General features: G+C 37.1%; 1 protein-coding gene across 2 annotated transcripts in view; it reads right to left on the bottom strand.

Annotated features, from left to right (window-relative positions):
* Positions 1 to 16385, bottom strand: part of LOC124588991 (NAD(P) transhydrogenase, mitochondrial-like) — a 232158-nt gene that overhangs the window by 41655 nt on the left and 174118 nt on the right. For both annotated transcript variants that reach the window (XM_047131514.1, XM_047131516.1), the window contains exons 9-11: positions 12371 to 12597; positions 5384 to 5472; positions 1293 to 1491 (exon numbers count right to left, since the gene is read on the bottom strand). In XM_047131514.1, coding sequence (XP_046987470.1) covers positions 1293 to 1491; positions 5384 to 5472; positions 12371 to 12597 — 515 coding nt within the window. The remainder of the gene's footprint in view (positions 1 to 1292; positions 1492 to 5383; positions 5473 to 12370; positions 12598 to 16385) is intronic.

The raw sequence follows: 16385 nt of genomic DNA, 5'->3' as shown, positions 1-16385 counted from the left end.
CTACTGGAAACACAATTACTTGAGATCTTACGCAGCACCACAACTGACTTGCAAATCAAACATAACACCATTCCTGGTTCATTGTGTGTGACATGTCACAGAATAATCTTAGGCAAAAGGCCAGTTTTGACTGACTGCATAGGCTGTCATTTTCGGGTGTCCTTCTGACAACTAGATTAGTCACAGACCATTTTGTACAGCTGAATGTGAAATGTGATTGTAAACATTGGACCCAAGATTATACCTTATGCAATGAAGCTCTAACACTACTGATAGACTTTGTACCAGCAACACAATCACCCACACTCTATCACAAGATTAAGCAGCAAATCAGACCAAGAAACAATCCCTTACTCTCCATGCCATCAGAGAAAAGCGATGGGCATTGCCTATATGTATATGCCTAATACAACACAAGAATAAAAGGTATATCAATGACATATATGATATGGCTAATGCAATACAAGGATAAAAGGTATATCAATGATATATATATATATATATATATATAAAAACAAAGATGAGGTGACTTACCGAACAAAAGCGCTGGCAGGTCGATAGACACACAAACAAGCACAAACATACACACAAAATTCAAGCTTTCGCAACAAACTGTTGCCTCATCAGGAAAGAGGGAAGGAGAGGGGAAGACGAAAGGAAGTGGGTTTTAAAGGAGAGGGTAAGGAGTCATTCCAATCCCGGGAGCGGAAAGACTTACCTTAGGGGGAAAAAAGGACAGGTATACACTCGCACACACGCACATATCCATCCACACATACAGACACAAGCAGACATATTTAAAGACCATTTAAATATGTCTGCTTGCGTCTGTATGTGTGGATGGATATGTGCGTGTGTGCGGTGTATACCTGTCCTTTTTTCCCCCTAAGGTAAGTCTTTCCGCTCCCGGGATTGGAATGACTCCTTACCCTCTTCTTTAAAACCCACTTCCTTTCGTCTTCCCCTCTCCTTCCCTCTTTCCTGATGAGGCAACAGTTTGTTGCGAAAGCTTGAATTTTGTGTGTATGTTTGTGTTTGTTTGTGTGTCTATCGACCTGCCAGCGCTTTTGTTCGGTAAGTCACCTCATCTTTGTTTTTATATATAATTTTTCCCACGTGGAATGTTTCCTTCCATTATATATATATATATATGTGTGTGTGTGTGTGTGTGTGTGTGTGTGTGTGTGTGTGTGTGTGTGTGTGTGTGTGTGTGTGTTTGTGTTTGTGTTTGTAGGAGGGGAGGTAGTAATACATAATCTGGATAATTTACTGAGGCCTATGTAAATACTTACAATTCCAAGGTTATTGCCAACACGAGATGTAGTCTGAGAACTGAGACCAGCCAAGGCTCCAACACAGCACAGTGATGAAAGTAGGTACGCCATTTGGTGAACCTCTGGGTAACCTTGCGCAGCACCCAAAGCATACAAGCCAAGGAATGATGCTCCGGGGATGGCATACAGGTAATTGTATTCTGGAGGATCACTCGGCCTATACAGATGCGACAAATGAATTATAAAATGACAACACTCGCATTAATATGAAACAGTGATCTATTTACTTTCCAACATCATAAAGAGTAACATTGTTATTTCTACTACTTCAACACACTTATTGTGACTTCAGAATTGCCAGAAAATTTATACCTTATCAATAATTTGTGTTCAGCAATAGGTATAAAATGAGATCTGCAAAATCAATGGATGTGATGTGACTTTTCAGCCATTTCCAATGGATCTGTTGCAAACACTATTCTCAGGTTTTCCGTCAGTCATATTAAGCAAAAATGAAATGAAATGAGCATATGGCATCATTGGCCAGAAGGCCCCATCCGGGGAAATTCGGCCACCCAATGCAAGTCTTATTTCAGTCAACACCACACTGGGTGTTTTCCACGCCAGTGATGAGGATGAAATGATGAGGACAGCACAATACCCAGTCCCCAAATGGAGAAAATCTCCAACCTGGCTGGGAATCGAACCTGGGCACACTTGCATGGGAAGCGAGCATGTTACCGCCCAGCTAAGTAGGTGCACAATACTGTGCAAATCCCACAATATGATGTGAAAGCAAACTGGAACAAATAAATATTGAAAAACAAGAAACAGGCCACAAATGAGAATAAAGTTTTATAGAATTTATAGAACAGTAGGCAAGTCAAACAAGAAGAAGGAAAGAATAACAGAGAGAGGATGGAGAGAGACAGAGAGAGAGAGAGAGTGCATTGGAAAGGAGGATGAAAATGTGCCATGACTTACATTATTAGACTGAAAATCAACTGAGTATTGTAATGAAGAAATTAGAATCATGCAAACAGCAACCTGACTGTAAGCAGGTGCTTACATGTGCTGTTCATCTGAGAAGAACACATTATCATTCCTATACCGTGCACAAACGCATTTTCAATGTAGTGACATCTCTCAGTAATAATGAAGATAGGAGTGTGTGACAATGCTGCCATACAGATTCTGGAAGTAGAAAGCCCAGTACTTGCATTGTTGATAAAAATGAAAATTAGACATATTAACAGGTATGTGATTGATTCACATTTAACTCAACCAACTTAAAATAAGGTCAGAATATACTATTACCACTACTAATTCTACTACTATTACTATTACCCTGTTGTTCACCATTCAGCAACATACACACATTGCAATGCATATTTTTTACTACCAGCATTTGTTTTAATATCTTGAACAAATGAACAAGTACTCTATAACTGCCAAGATACGGTTGACCTGTCCAGAGGCAGGTAACTAAACAGATCAATAGTGGAGGATTTTGTATTGAAGGGTGGCAGGTGAGGTGTTTGAATATACCTAAAAAAGAAAAAAAAACTTTTCTCATGATGAGTGCCTGCATAAACACTGCATAAAAAGTAATTTGAAGAATTACATTGATTTGATAAACTTAATAATCATTGTGTGTGACTGGAAACTGATTTAGCTAAACCCTTCTGTGGACTGTAAAATAAAAAACCAATTATATGCCAAATCCTTTAATGACACAACTTTGAAACATTAAAAGATCTTGATTGCACAATTTTTTTTTATTAAAGACTGAGGCTGTAGAATAAACTGTACAAGGAAATTAATGATAGCAAATATATGCATAATAATGTGAGTATGCATCTTAGTATTCAATATACATCAATTTCAAGTAGTATTGCAATTAAATTTAAACTAAACTTTAGTACACAGTGCATGAAAGTGAACACACAGACTGAATATAAGACAGATCTCATCTCATGTAGGCATATTTGACAGTGCCACTGTCTGTTCGAAAGGAACCAGTGCCAAAATGAATGTGAAGATTGTTGTTGTTGTTGCGGTCTTCGGTCCAGAGACTTTTAAGTTATCAAATAAGCAAATTAAGGCCATTAGTTGTCAGAACCTTGTGAACACCATGACAAAGATACATTTATGCTACTTTTATAGAGGAGAAACTCAATATGACAGCATGAAATGCATGTTATTAGGAAGCATCATGAACAATGTTACAGAGGTAGCCATTAGTCAATAATGAAAACGGAAGACATATTTGCAACCAATAACTGCAGTGGTACAATATAAACATGAAACTGATGTACAAGTTGTCAAAGAATAAGTTTACATCAATCACTAAATTAAGCATTACATAAGTATCACAAATGTAGTCATATTAGAACAGATGAAAATATCATAGATGACATATAACAGAATCATTTAGGTGAGCCTTGGTTATTGGCAATAACTTGAATTGAAAAGGAACAATTATACAATAGAAGGGATTTTTGTATTTTTTTTTTTTTTTTTTTTTTTTACTTAATGGTGTACTATTAGATTGTAGAACAGTACAGCTGTTACCAGTTTACAAGCACAACAAAATGAAATGTTAGAAGAGTATGACCAACAGCAATAACATTACAATAGTCACACAAATGGCTCTGAGCACTATGGGACTCAACTGCTGAGGTCATTAGTCCCAATAGTCACACAAATAATGGATGACATACAATACAATCATTTAGGGAAGCCAACATGAGTAGCAACAATTTGAAATAAAACTGAAGCTAATAATACAATTTTTCTTTATTTTATATTTAAAACACAAAGGTATAGTATCAGACTGTGTAACAGCTCAGCGTGAAGTGGATGTGTGAGGACACAACATCTTAGCATCTTGTGGTTGAGGATGTAGAGTTAGGATCATTAGTTGACAAAAACTGATGCTTAGGCAATTGTAATGCTGAAACAATGATCATGCTATTTTGGAATTGATGGATTCCATTTGGACATGTATTTGTATGAAATGCAATGTGAACACGTAAACAGTATGCTAATGTAGAACTATGTATGCCGGCCGATGTGGCCGTGCGGTTAAAGGCGCTGCAGTCTGGAACCGCAAGACCGCTACGGTCGCAGGTTCGAATCCTGCCTCGGGCATGGATGTTTGTGATGTCCTTAGGTTAGTTAGGTTTAACTAGTTCTAAGTTCTAGGGGACTAATGACCTCAGCAGTTGAGTCCCATAGTGCTCAGAGCCATTTGAACCATTAGAACTATGTATAACAAAGTAAGCATGTTGAAATGGCCGCGAAACCCAAACATTCAACTTTCATTGGGTTAACCACAGTGTAATGTACATGCACAAGTATCCATATTCAATGTGAGAAGTTAAATTTACTGTGCCCATGATGTGGAATGCATGGGAAGAAGCACATATGCAGGAAGTAGTGTGAAATGAGTTGTTACCTGTTTCTGCTAACCAAAGGACAATGAAACTATATTTGTAACAGTCAGAGGTTCTTTCATCTAGCAAAGCAGAGCAGTTTGGGAGATAATTATACTATACAGGGGTTGAACAGAAAAATTAACAAAGAACCAGGGTAAAGGAAGATACACAACAGGACTAAAGAAATTATGTAACTACAACAAAATGTAAGTGTGCATCAAAAGAAATTCTATAAATGAAAACTTAAAAAGCTAGAATAGAAGATCTGAGTTTAAAATAACTGAAAATGAAGGAAAAATAGAAATTAAAATTATCGTAAAGGAAACAAAATTCAACAAAATGTTACAGAAATAACTAAATTAGTCAATGGAAAGCAGGAAAACTTTAATTGATACTAAGCGTCCAGAAGGGGGCTACATAAGTATTGGAATGTCAACCACAATGTCTGCCTTATACTTTGATGGTCTTGGTGATCTCCTTACTATCTCTTCTTCTCCAAAGCTGGTGAAGAAAGAACAGAGGTTTCAAAAACTCACAACTTCATACTTATTTCTCCTATTGTTGGCCTTGACAACTGGTTCTTCTTCCTTGTGAATCTATCTTTTTGATTTATGGAATTTTCTAATTATATTTACTTACATTTCACAGCTCTCAATAAGTGATACACACCTCTTAAACATATCCAGCATCCTCTTAGTTACCAGGAAGCCACCATAAACATTAATGAAGGAAACAAATGCTGCAGCTGCTGCCAAAGTCTAGAAAGTAAGATCAACAGTAACAACAATTTTAATAACTATCTCACATTTACTTACTAATTTTACATACTTTACTTTATGCCTGAAATTTTGTTTCAGATAACTCATTAAACAAATGCATTGATAACATACACTTACTGAAATGGTTTAATGAGAGACGATAATGAATGATAGTGGGGAGGGAAAAAAATTAAAATTGTTGGGCATGTTATAACAGATACTATTTAAAATATGGCAAGAAATTAAGCGTCATCTCTCTGGATATCTTAAATCTATTTTGATGGCTTGGGCTCCACTCTATCTGCAAGATGTATTTGTATGTCTGAAGGCAGCATTGACATAGCTTAGAGATGTATAAGGCATTGGGGAGTCATCCTAAAGCACAATTCCTTAACTGTTGTTCACAACTCATGGACTTACATACTTATAACTGAATCCAACAAGCACACTTTTTGCTTTATGGTGTCTCAGATCTACTAAAATAGTTCCGAGTCCAGTAAATATTGGTGCATGCACATGCACACACTTGCCCCCCCCCCCCACTCACACACACGCGCACACACACACACACACACACACACACACACACACACACACACACAAAGAGCACTCTCATGCATGTGGAGTATCAGGAGAGATGGAGTGTTGCAATATCTTGCAGAAGGTACAGGTTACCTCTTAAAACTATGCCACCTGGCGACACCACAGTGGTGTCGTATGCGAAATAGCGTTCAACAGCCAGTGACACCACAGTGGTATCATCTCAACAGTATTGCTCAGTGGCCGGCGACACCACAGTGGTGTCGTGAGCGTAGTATCGTGCAGTGGCCAGTGACAGCAATTTAGTATCTTTTGCATTCTGTTGGTGTTCTGTGTTTAGGTAACAATAAGTTACAGATTTCAACAAGTTTTTTTGTTTTTATAAGTACTTGTGCCATTTCATCGTGGCAGATGAAAGAGACAATAAGATTATTTATGATGAATGCGTGGACTTCTTGTCTGACGTTCTGGACGACATGGCTGGTTGGGAAGAAGACATTGTATATCAAAAAAATGAAAGTGAAGCAGAATCGTAGGAAGATAGTGAAATTAAATCCAAGAAGAATTTGGCGAACACTACGGTTGCCAAATAATTTGGCTGAATCAGATGAAGAAGACAGAACACAGTGGTCAGACTTTGATCTACCGAGAACCAATAATAAATTTGAAGGATCCCCAGGTCCAAATGTATTTCCCAAAGATACACAGTGTGTCAAGGATATCATAGGATTATATACTGGGAATCATCTATTTGAATGTATCAGCAATGAAACCAACAAGTACTACAGTCAAAATTGCTATAGAAGGAAACTGGATTTAAAAAATACCAAATTTGTCGACGTTACAGGACCCGAACTTAGAAAATGATTTGGGCTTGCTATCCTTATGAGAATTGTAAAAAAGCAAGGATCAATGATTATTGGTCAACGAATCTGTTGATAAACACACTGATATTTCACAAAACGATGTCCCGTAACTGATTCAGACAAATATTATCATTTTTACATTTTTCCGACAGCAACAATAAACCGGATAATGCAGACCGGCTTGTCACAGTGCAATTTGTAATTGATTATTTTTCCGAAAAGTGTAAAGAAACATTTAATCTAAGTCAAAACATCTCAACTGATGAAGGAATGAGACTGTGGCGTGGACGGTTAAATTTTAAAGTTTACAAACCGTCGAAAATTACAAAATACGGCATACTAATTTGGATGCTGTGTGATTTGCATACAGGATACATTTCCTCATTTGAGATATATTCCAGTGCTGGACAGCCTTTAGCAAAAACAGTGATGGAACTATTGACACCTTCGAGGATGGAAAGTGGCATCACCTCTGCTTGGATAATTATTGTAGCAGTGTAGAACTTGCAGAGAAGTTACTTGAAAAGAAAATTTGAGTTTGTGGAATGATATGGCAAAATAAAGGATTTTCGGAAAATTGAACTGCACAAAAGTCAATGTGTCTGAAGCTTGTCATCAACAGAAAGGTGACAAGAGGCCAGCGACAAGGCAAGTAATCTGAATTAGAGCTGCCGGCACCACGTGAATAAATTTGTACAAGACATGCAGGCAGCAAAGTGTTAATGTATTGCAAAGACATCTACCCTAAAATACCGAACTATACTACTGTAGCATTTGTGCATTGCACAAGAAACCAAGGTGTCTTAAAAGTCACATAATTCCTTATCAGCTGATGGCATCATCTGGCAGACAAATCATGTAACCACTACTCTGTTTATCGCTAACTTACGATGAGTAGCAACAAGCCTTTCGCAATACCATCCGACACTGCAACAGCTTCTTGCAAAAATGTAAGGGCTGCCAATTTAATATAATTGTATTTAATGTATTTATGCATTTGTAAAGTAACTATGGTTCATGTAATAATATGGATAATCTAAGAACTTGTACGATATGTTTGTAAAGTGTGTGAGATGAATTTTTGGATAATAATGAGACTATGTATTTGTGCAACATACTCTATTTGAGTAATATCGGTAGAAGAGACAAGAACAACTGCTGTAAATTGTTTCTCTAAGTTGATTTTTAGCACAAGGACTGGTGAAGTACAACTTAAGAGGAAATTAATGTGAAGGTGGTTTTTATTATTATTATCATTATTATTATTATAGATAGTGAATGGAAAGACACTTTTCTGGATCATCCAAAATAGTGTGTGTGAGGTGCTCTCACAATGTAACACCCACAAGAAGTGTATATTATTTATAATTATATGTTAGTGAAAACACAGTGCACAATACTGGATGCTACATTTTGTGGCTTGTTAATCTTCAATGCAACTACAAAACTGGGATTGAACACATTGGTGTAGCAATTAGTAACAGAGGTTGATGTCAACTTGTCTAATCAGTTGTCAAGAGTTATGGAAGTCACATTTGAAGAAAATAGCAATGCTAGTTAGGCAGTGTAGTTGTAATGCACCACTTGAGTGAAGTTATGTTTCTAGTTTACATCAGAGGGACTTAGTGAAAATTTCTTACCTCTTTTTAGTAGATGTGACATAACTCTCTTATGTAATGGTTAAAATCAATTATGTGCAATACACATGTAAGTTGAAAAAATGTGTATTATTGACAGTGACGCCCTTTATTTAATGCAGAATCTGTTCAGCTTATTTTGTGTTAATTATAGTTGTATGTCTTACCAGTGCTGGTGGTAAAAGCTACAATAATAATTAATAAAAATAATAGAACCTTCTTTGCTTCTTAGCGAGTGGGCTACTACATTGAATGTGAACTAAATTCCAGTTAACACAGGCCAAATGACATTTGCTTTCATACAGCATTACATCTGTGGTATTTCAGAACCATTCTTTGCTACTGATTAATTCATAGACTGGGATTATTAATGGAAATAATGTTATAATAAATTAAAAGCACTATATTGCTCATGTTCTACAGGGTTAATTTGCTGCATTAATTGGTTTTTGGTTTACAAGGCTATCATCATACTTCCAAGTAATTGTAGTTTGTGGAAAAAAGAGCTATCGGTTTCATGATAAATTATATGCACTTGGATGGAAGTGATGATTTCTTCTACTTGAATGGTGCCCTAAAAGGAAAGCAGGAGCCATCATATCACATTGTTTTCAATACAGTTGTACCCTGCCCTCGCTATTTGTCAATGTGCACCAGAAGTCACGATCCCAGAATTTTTTCCCATAGTTTAAACGTTTAATGACAATGTTCCTGCACCTATGCACGTCTCTTTGCACTGTAAAATTGATGATCAGAGGGAGATGTCCAAAGCAGTGGTATCTGTACCACTACTAGGTTGGTGATTCTGAGTTACATAACTTGTTACCAGTTGTTATTATCCAGAGAAGCATTGACAAGCAGTTTGGTGCACTGCAGCCTGTCAGTCAACTGCAACAATTTGTAACAATCTACAACAGCTGACTGTGCCCCTGTCATCTACAGTTCTGTCACATTTTGTCTATCTTGCTCTCACTTGTCAGGCAGGACAGCAGTATATAAAGTCCAAGAATATCTCAGTCAGAAAACATGCCAAACTGTTTCATTCATCAGGGTAACAGGAACACTTTCTCTCCAACACAGCAGGCATCTCTAACTCAGTTGCTCATCAATAACTGTCTTTGCTCATTTAATTGTTTATATTTAAGGTGTTACAGACAACACTGCATGGCATATTTGCTTTCTTCTACTTATATGCTTTAGAATACAAACATGACTTATTTACATTAGTTTGTAAAAACTGGTAGTAGCTAACTTTGAAGAATATTAGTTTTAGTCCTGGTGAAGTGTAGGGGCACTTGAGGCAACACTGACTGTATAAATTAGCTTAGGAGATAGAATGACGACAGACTAACCTACAATCATAACATTTTTTAGATTTAGAAAAAACTTTTGACAGTGTTGACAGTAATTTACTCTTTGAAATCTGAAGACTGCAGGCATAAAATATGGGGTGTGAAAGGTTATCTACAATTGTACAGAAACCAGATATCATTGTAAGTTAAAGGACATGAAAGGAAAGCTGTTAATAAGAAGGGAGTGAGACAGGGCTGTAGTTTATCGCTATGTTATTCAATCTGTATACCGAACAAGTGTGAAGAAAACCAAAGAGAAATTTGGGAAGGGAATTACAATTCAAGGAGAAGAAATAAAATGTCCATTGACATTGTAATAGTGTCAGATGTGGCAAGGAACTTAGAGGAGCAGTTGAATGGAATGGATAGTGTCCTGGAAAGGAGTTCAAACAGGCAGTCTTCCCTTCCTCTGTTTGTCACCTCCTCCCAATCCACTACCCCCATCATTATCATCATCATTATCATCATCATCACCCATTTACTGCACTGACTCACTACTGCTGCTGCTGCCTTCCATTCTTATCCCATGCACTTTCTGCCTCTCCCTCCTGATTTCTATCCTGTGCTCCTGATGTCTCGCTTGTGGCTATCAGCAATGCTTTTCCAACCCTTCCTCCCACTCTCTGCCTCCATTCACACCTTGCCCAGTACACCTGATACAACCACCCATCCCCAGTCAAGCTGCAGAACTGCAGTCTCATCACACTGTACTTAGGCAGCACACTTCACCCATACTGGTGCACACACATGTGCATGTGCATGTGAACTCTAGCTTGAAAAAGGATTTGTCCAAACTCAGCAAATTTTTATGGAAAATCCCCTTAAAAACTCATCTGCTTAGATGACACTAGATAGGTAACGGTCACCATATAAACTTCTGTCCAGAGAAAACCATTTTCATGTTGAAAACTCATCTCATCATCTGAGCAGCAGTGTCTTTTTGAGGCACTTTTTGAAGCAATGCTATGACAGGTTTGCTACTTATTTTCAGGCAGAACCAAAATGTTGCTTCAAGATAATGTTGTTACTCAACTGACAAGCTAAGAATATTTCACCACTGTAATTTGCGAAGTAAATATGTATTCCCTTATATTATTTCAATACTACAGTAAAAATGTTAGGCTGATAATTACCACTTATTCCATCCTGTGTTTTCCATTGCTCAGCACAACAATATTACACATATTACATTCTAATGTAACTACTACACTCATACCCAGAAAACTTATGTGATAACATTACCCAGTATTGAACACTGCAGCTACTGCGAAATAGGATGCACAACAGCAGTGAAGAAAAAGACAAGAAATGTATAATCTTGTACAATCTGAGTACACCTCAGCACTGGACATTCTTTCCAAATTAATTAGTTGCTTGTAAATTTTGTAATTAATTATGTCAGACTACATCATCCAGCAGATGCAGACAAATTTATGAGGTACTTATAAAAACTAAGTACAGTTTTTGTAATAAACTCATAAAAACATATTTTCAGACCAAAATGTATTTTTTCAAGAAAGAGCATATCCTAAACTATTTTTCTACATAGTTGCCACCTTTGTTCAGACATTTGTTATAGCAGGAAACCAACTTTTCTACACCCTCTCCATAGAAACATGTTGCCAGTCATGACAGCCACTGTTGAACACCTTTTTTGTGTCAATCACAGTCAAAACACCTTGCTCCAAAATCACGCTTCAAGTTCAAGAACAAGTGGTAGTCAGAGGTACGAGATCAGGGTTGTACAGTGGGTGATTGAACTGCTCCCAACCAAATTGCTGAATAAGGTTTTGACTGACACTAGCAGAATGGGGAGGTGCAAAGTTCTCTCAGTGTTTCACAGTATCAGACCGCACTGACTGTTTCACCTCTCAGAAGCATCTCAACAAACAGAATGCCCTGTCTGTCCCAGAACACAGTGCACATGATTTTCTGAGGTGACAACATTGTTTTGAGCTTTTGTTTTTTGGGGGATCATTAATGCCTCCATTCCACTGATTGTTGTTCACCATAAATCTCTACAAACTGATGATGAATTTCTGTGGGCTTAACATCTTTGTATTCAAAACCATATTATGAAATGCATTTCACAATCACCGGGCTCAGATATTGTGCTAAACATTCTGAACAATCACTGAAAATTAAAACACAACACAATCTAGCTGTCATGGTATCAGTGGAAAAACTATGAACCGCAGAGGTAAGTGTGAGTGTGCAGAACTGTGATACTAGTGCTGCAGTGTTGGTAGAAGGAAATGGCATTTACTTTCTGGACACACCTTGTAAAACATAGTTTTAATTCCTATAGCATGGAAACAATTTATCTCCCAACATGGATTCCTAATCCACTCATCAACTACCCAGTGATTTCCAGATAGCCTACCAGTTTCAAAAGGGAATTTTTACACTCCTATATGCGTCAGTGATTACAGATATTTTTATTCAAACTACACTAATTTTCATTTTTATCACTTCCTCACTAGTAATCAACAAAAGTTCTCACCTGCACAGTGTTCTGTGGCATAACCCCACCGCCCATAAGCAGCAAACCTCCCACAGCTGTGATGCCAGAGATGGCATTGGTGACAGACATGAGCGGTGAATGAAGAGCAGGTGTTACTCCCCACACTGTGTGGTAACCCACAATACCAGCAAGGCCAAATGTTGTCATCATGGTAGTAAATGCTGGATTAGGTGAGATCATTCCCAGGCCCATTATGCCACTGAGGCCTAGAAAACAAGTAGAACATTTAGACCATTAGTTATGACTGACTACATATATGACAGCCTCAAACAGATATATATAATTATGTTTCCTAATGATTCAAGTTGCAGGAGTACTATTTTGAAGCCACAACGTAAACCACTTACCGATGATTATTCTTAACTTACAAATCAAGAATACTAATGACAGAAGGTACAGTTTACATGCAGTGGTCCGTGCTTCACAAACTAAACCTACTTTATCACATCATACAATAATATATTGTTTTATAATAACAAACTCTACATGACACAAGATGTCTGTTTCATTGTATACTACAAATTATAAGATGAGGCAGTGGTTTTACTTATAAGTGCTGTCATGAAAAATAGAAGTACATTTCAAAGTTGCCATGAGCTAAAACTGTTGGTCTAGCAATCAATTGCAGTAAAACTTCCAATTGGTGGAAGATGAACAAGAATATACTTTCACAGTAGGAAACAACACACAAATTTGAATGATGAACATGTGGTAAGAATTATTTGTGGAAATATACAGAGTACACATTAAATGAAAAGCTAAGAAGCAAATTTTAAGAAATTTGACTAATACTAGAAATATCAACTGTGCTGGATACAGTTTGTTCACTGGAAACTTACAGTTTGTCTTGCAGAGTTCTTGGAATGATAACAATTGGTTTCATTTACAAACACAGAATGTTTCACAGGCAGAAAATTGGTTGTGCTGAATTGGGACATATAGTTCACCAATGTAAAAGGCATGCACAACATGTCACTTAAGTGCTGGCCTGCAGGCAACACATCTTCAGGAACTACACACAAAAATTCCCAGATGAAAACAACACCAGGTTGTTTTTGTGGGTAACTCTGAAGGCTGCCTCTGCAATGAACAGCACACAGTTCCACTACAGTGGCACCCGTCTCATCACTAGGAAGCACAGCGAACAAAGCACTACTTCTTCCACCATGTCATATGCCAGAAAATAGGCCGTGCCAAATTCATCTGTCCACGCAGCACTTAGACAGCTGTCCTCCCACAGAGAATCGAGTTCTCACCAAATTCCAGCCGTTGGAACATCATGCCTCCAGAGCCACAATGAGCCACCAACCTCCAGCTATGAGCCTCAGTATCTCAGACTCTGGGGCATTCACTGGTGTTTATTGACTTCAGTGATAGTGGTTAAGGGAAGCTGTCCTCATAATGGTCCACCTGAACTTAGAGCTTGACGAAGCAAGCTGGGATATTTTTAATTTTCCTCTTCGTTTTGCCATCTGCCTCCTTAAAATTCATTTTTTCATTTTTGACTAATTACCATTAACATACATGAATATAATCTGAATTTTCATAAAAGAGAAAGGTTGACCTTCAGATTTAAATAATATAACACCAGATCTAATTATGTTTTTAGTTTTATGTATGTAATTAATTTCCTAATTTATTTTGACTATTCCTAGTTAGTATCTTTTGTTATAGGGTGAAATCAGTAACTGATTCATAACTTAAATTCTATTGTTGATGTATAAACAAATATAAATTCTGTACTAATTATAAACATTTGGAGGAAAAATAATAGCATTCTTAAAGTACTTATTTGACTCTATTCGAAAACATGTTAGCAAAACCAGCCCTTAATTAATTCCAAATTAATTAAAAATTTTGTCAAAAGTATTGTTTGCATAATGATATTTCTTAATTTCATGATTTAAACAAAGAATTTGGCCTAATTCTTGTAGTAGCAGAAACTGTTAACAATAACGAGTTTTTTTTATGTATTCAGTTATTTCAGTGAGTTACATTTTAATTGTAATTTCTGTAAATTTAACTTCAAACAATGTGTAGTTTCAGTACCTATTATTGTGAGGATATACAAGGGCCCAAATTTTAGTCCCAAGACAGTCAGTCCACGGCTGAGTTTCAGACGAGAAACCTGTATTGGTTAGATCAACAACAATTCATTGGTGAAATAAGTGTAACACAATTAGGCCATGTGTTAAAAAATGACAGTGTCTGTTCCATAAGTATCTTGTTATTCTTCAAGAACTGTGTGGTTAGGTTTTTACTGCTCATAGATGTTCAATAGTAAACTATTGTAGCAGTATGTGGATGTTTGCCTGCGAACTATTAATGAGGCTTATCTAAAGTTAAACAATAGTGCAGTGGTCATATTAAATGTGTATATGGGGGGTTGTGAACTGTGAGAGTAAACAACTGTGAAACAAAAATGTGCACCTGTCGGCTATATCATTTTAAGTAGTCCGTGTTTGACTTCCACTCCCCATTTTTCAGCCAGTATAGCAACAGTGTATGTCGACACCCAGCCACGCGAGAGAGAGAGAGAGAGAGAGAGAGAGAGAGAGAGAGAGAGAGAGAGAGAGAGAGAGAGAGAGTTGGTGAACCATATCACAAGCTGTACTACTTACACTCAGTAGTTGTGGTCTGCACCAGACGTATTTATTTCAAGATTTTGTATCTTTGTCACAAACTCTTAACAGAAAATTATACAGTATCCAGTACTGATCACAAAGATAAATTCTTTGCATTAAGTTTATAAGTTTATTATGCATTTTGCAATATTAGGGGACTGCAGTAATAAATCATTTCTTTTAAGCTTGTAGAATCGTAGTGTCTCTGGTTTTAGATTTACCTGGATAGCTCTTCCTATTTAAGGTCAATGTAATAATGATTAAAGGCAACAAAAATTCTCCAGCAAAGACAACACATACCCAAGACCAAAAAACAATACAACAGAGGTAATGATAGTGCACTGACATTCAGCTAGTTGGTTGGCTGGTTGGGAGAGGGGACCAAACAGTGACGTCATCAGTCCCAGTGGTTTAGAGACAGATGTGGTAGGGAGTCAGCTGTGCCATTTCAAAGGAACCAACCCAGAATTTGCCTGAAGTGATTTAGGGAAATCACAGAAAACCTAAATCAGGATGGCCAGACACAGCTTTGAGCCATTATCCTCCTGAGTGCAAGACCAGTATGCTAGCCACTGCGTCACCTCGCTCAGTACCGACATTAAGACACTGAAAGACAACAATGTCATTTCCATGGCTTTGACTTCTTCAGTGAGAGAAACAGAGAAAGAAACCATCATCATCATTTCCTGGATCAAACACATAAAAGAAGCAACAATGGTGAATCCACTCTTGAATCATAATTCAGTTTATCAACCATTGTGAAATCTCACTCAGCCGTGCAGAAATGTTGACTGAAGAAAATGTATAAACTGAACAATATGATGCCTGCAATTGAAACACTTAGAGATGCAGAAGCATTCATTGGTAACAATGAATTATGTGAATACCTGATCATCAACCTGTCATAATGAGTGTATTATCGTCAAACAATGTTATATGAATTATTACCCTGTTTGGAATTAAGGCACAAAATAACTACAGTAACATTTATTACAGAAGGGGTCATACACTTGCTAGATATTAATCCAGTAACAACTAAATCAGGGCCAAATAAACTCATTACTACCCTCACAAATATTATAAATATGATTTAAGAACTGCCGGTTCTCTGCAGAATGGCTGCTACCTGATGACACCTATCATATAGACTGATACATCCAAGAAAGATTCTAGTTTGGTGGTATGATGATGATTTCACTCACTTTTCATCAGTCAGAGCTTGTAAAATATTGCCGAGAAGCTCTTGTTTGAAGAAATGTACCAGAATGTCTAGTTAAATGAGCAGAGTTCAGCAACAAAAATTGTATTTTAGTCCATCATACATTCCAAGAATAAAATGAAAATGACTTGTTTCAGATCACCTTTTGAGG

Source organism: Schistocerca americana, chromosome 2, assembly GCF_021461395.2.
Source record: "Schistocerca americana isolate TAMUIC-IGC-003095 chromosome 2, iqSchAmer2.1, whole genome shotgun sequence".
NCBI classification, from domain to species: domain Eukaryota; kingdom Metazoa; phylum Arthropoda; class Insecta; order Orthoptera; family Acrididae; genus Schistocerca; species Schistocerca americana.
The sequence above is the reverse complement of the archived record's forward strand: the minus strand, read 5'-3'. Positions and strand labels throughout refer to the sequence as shown.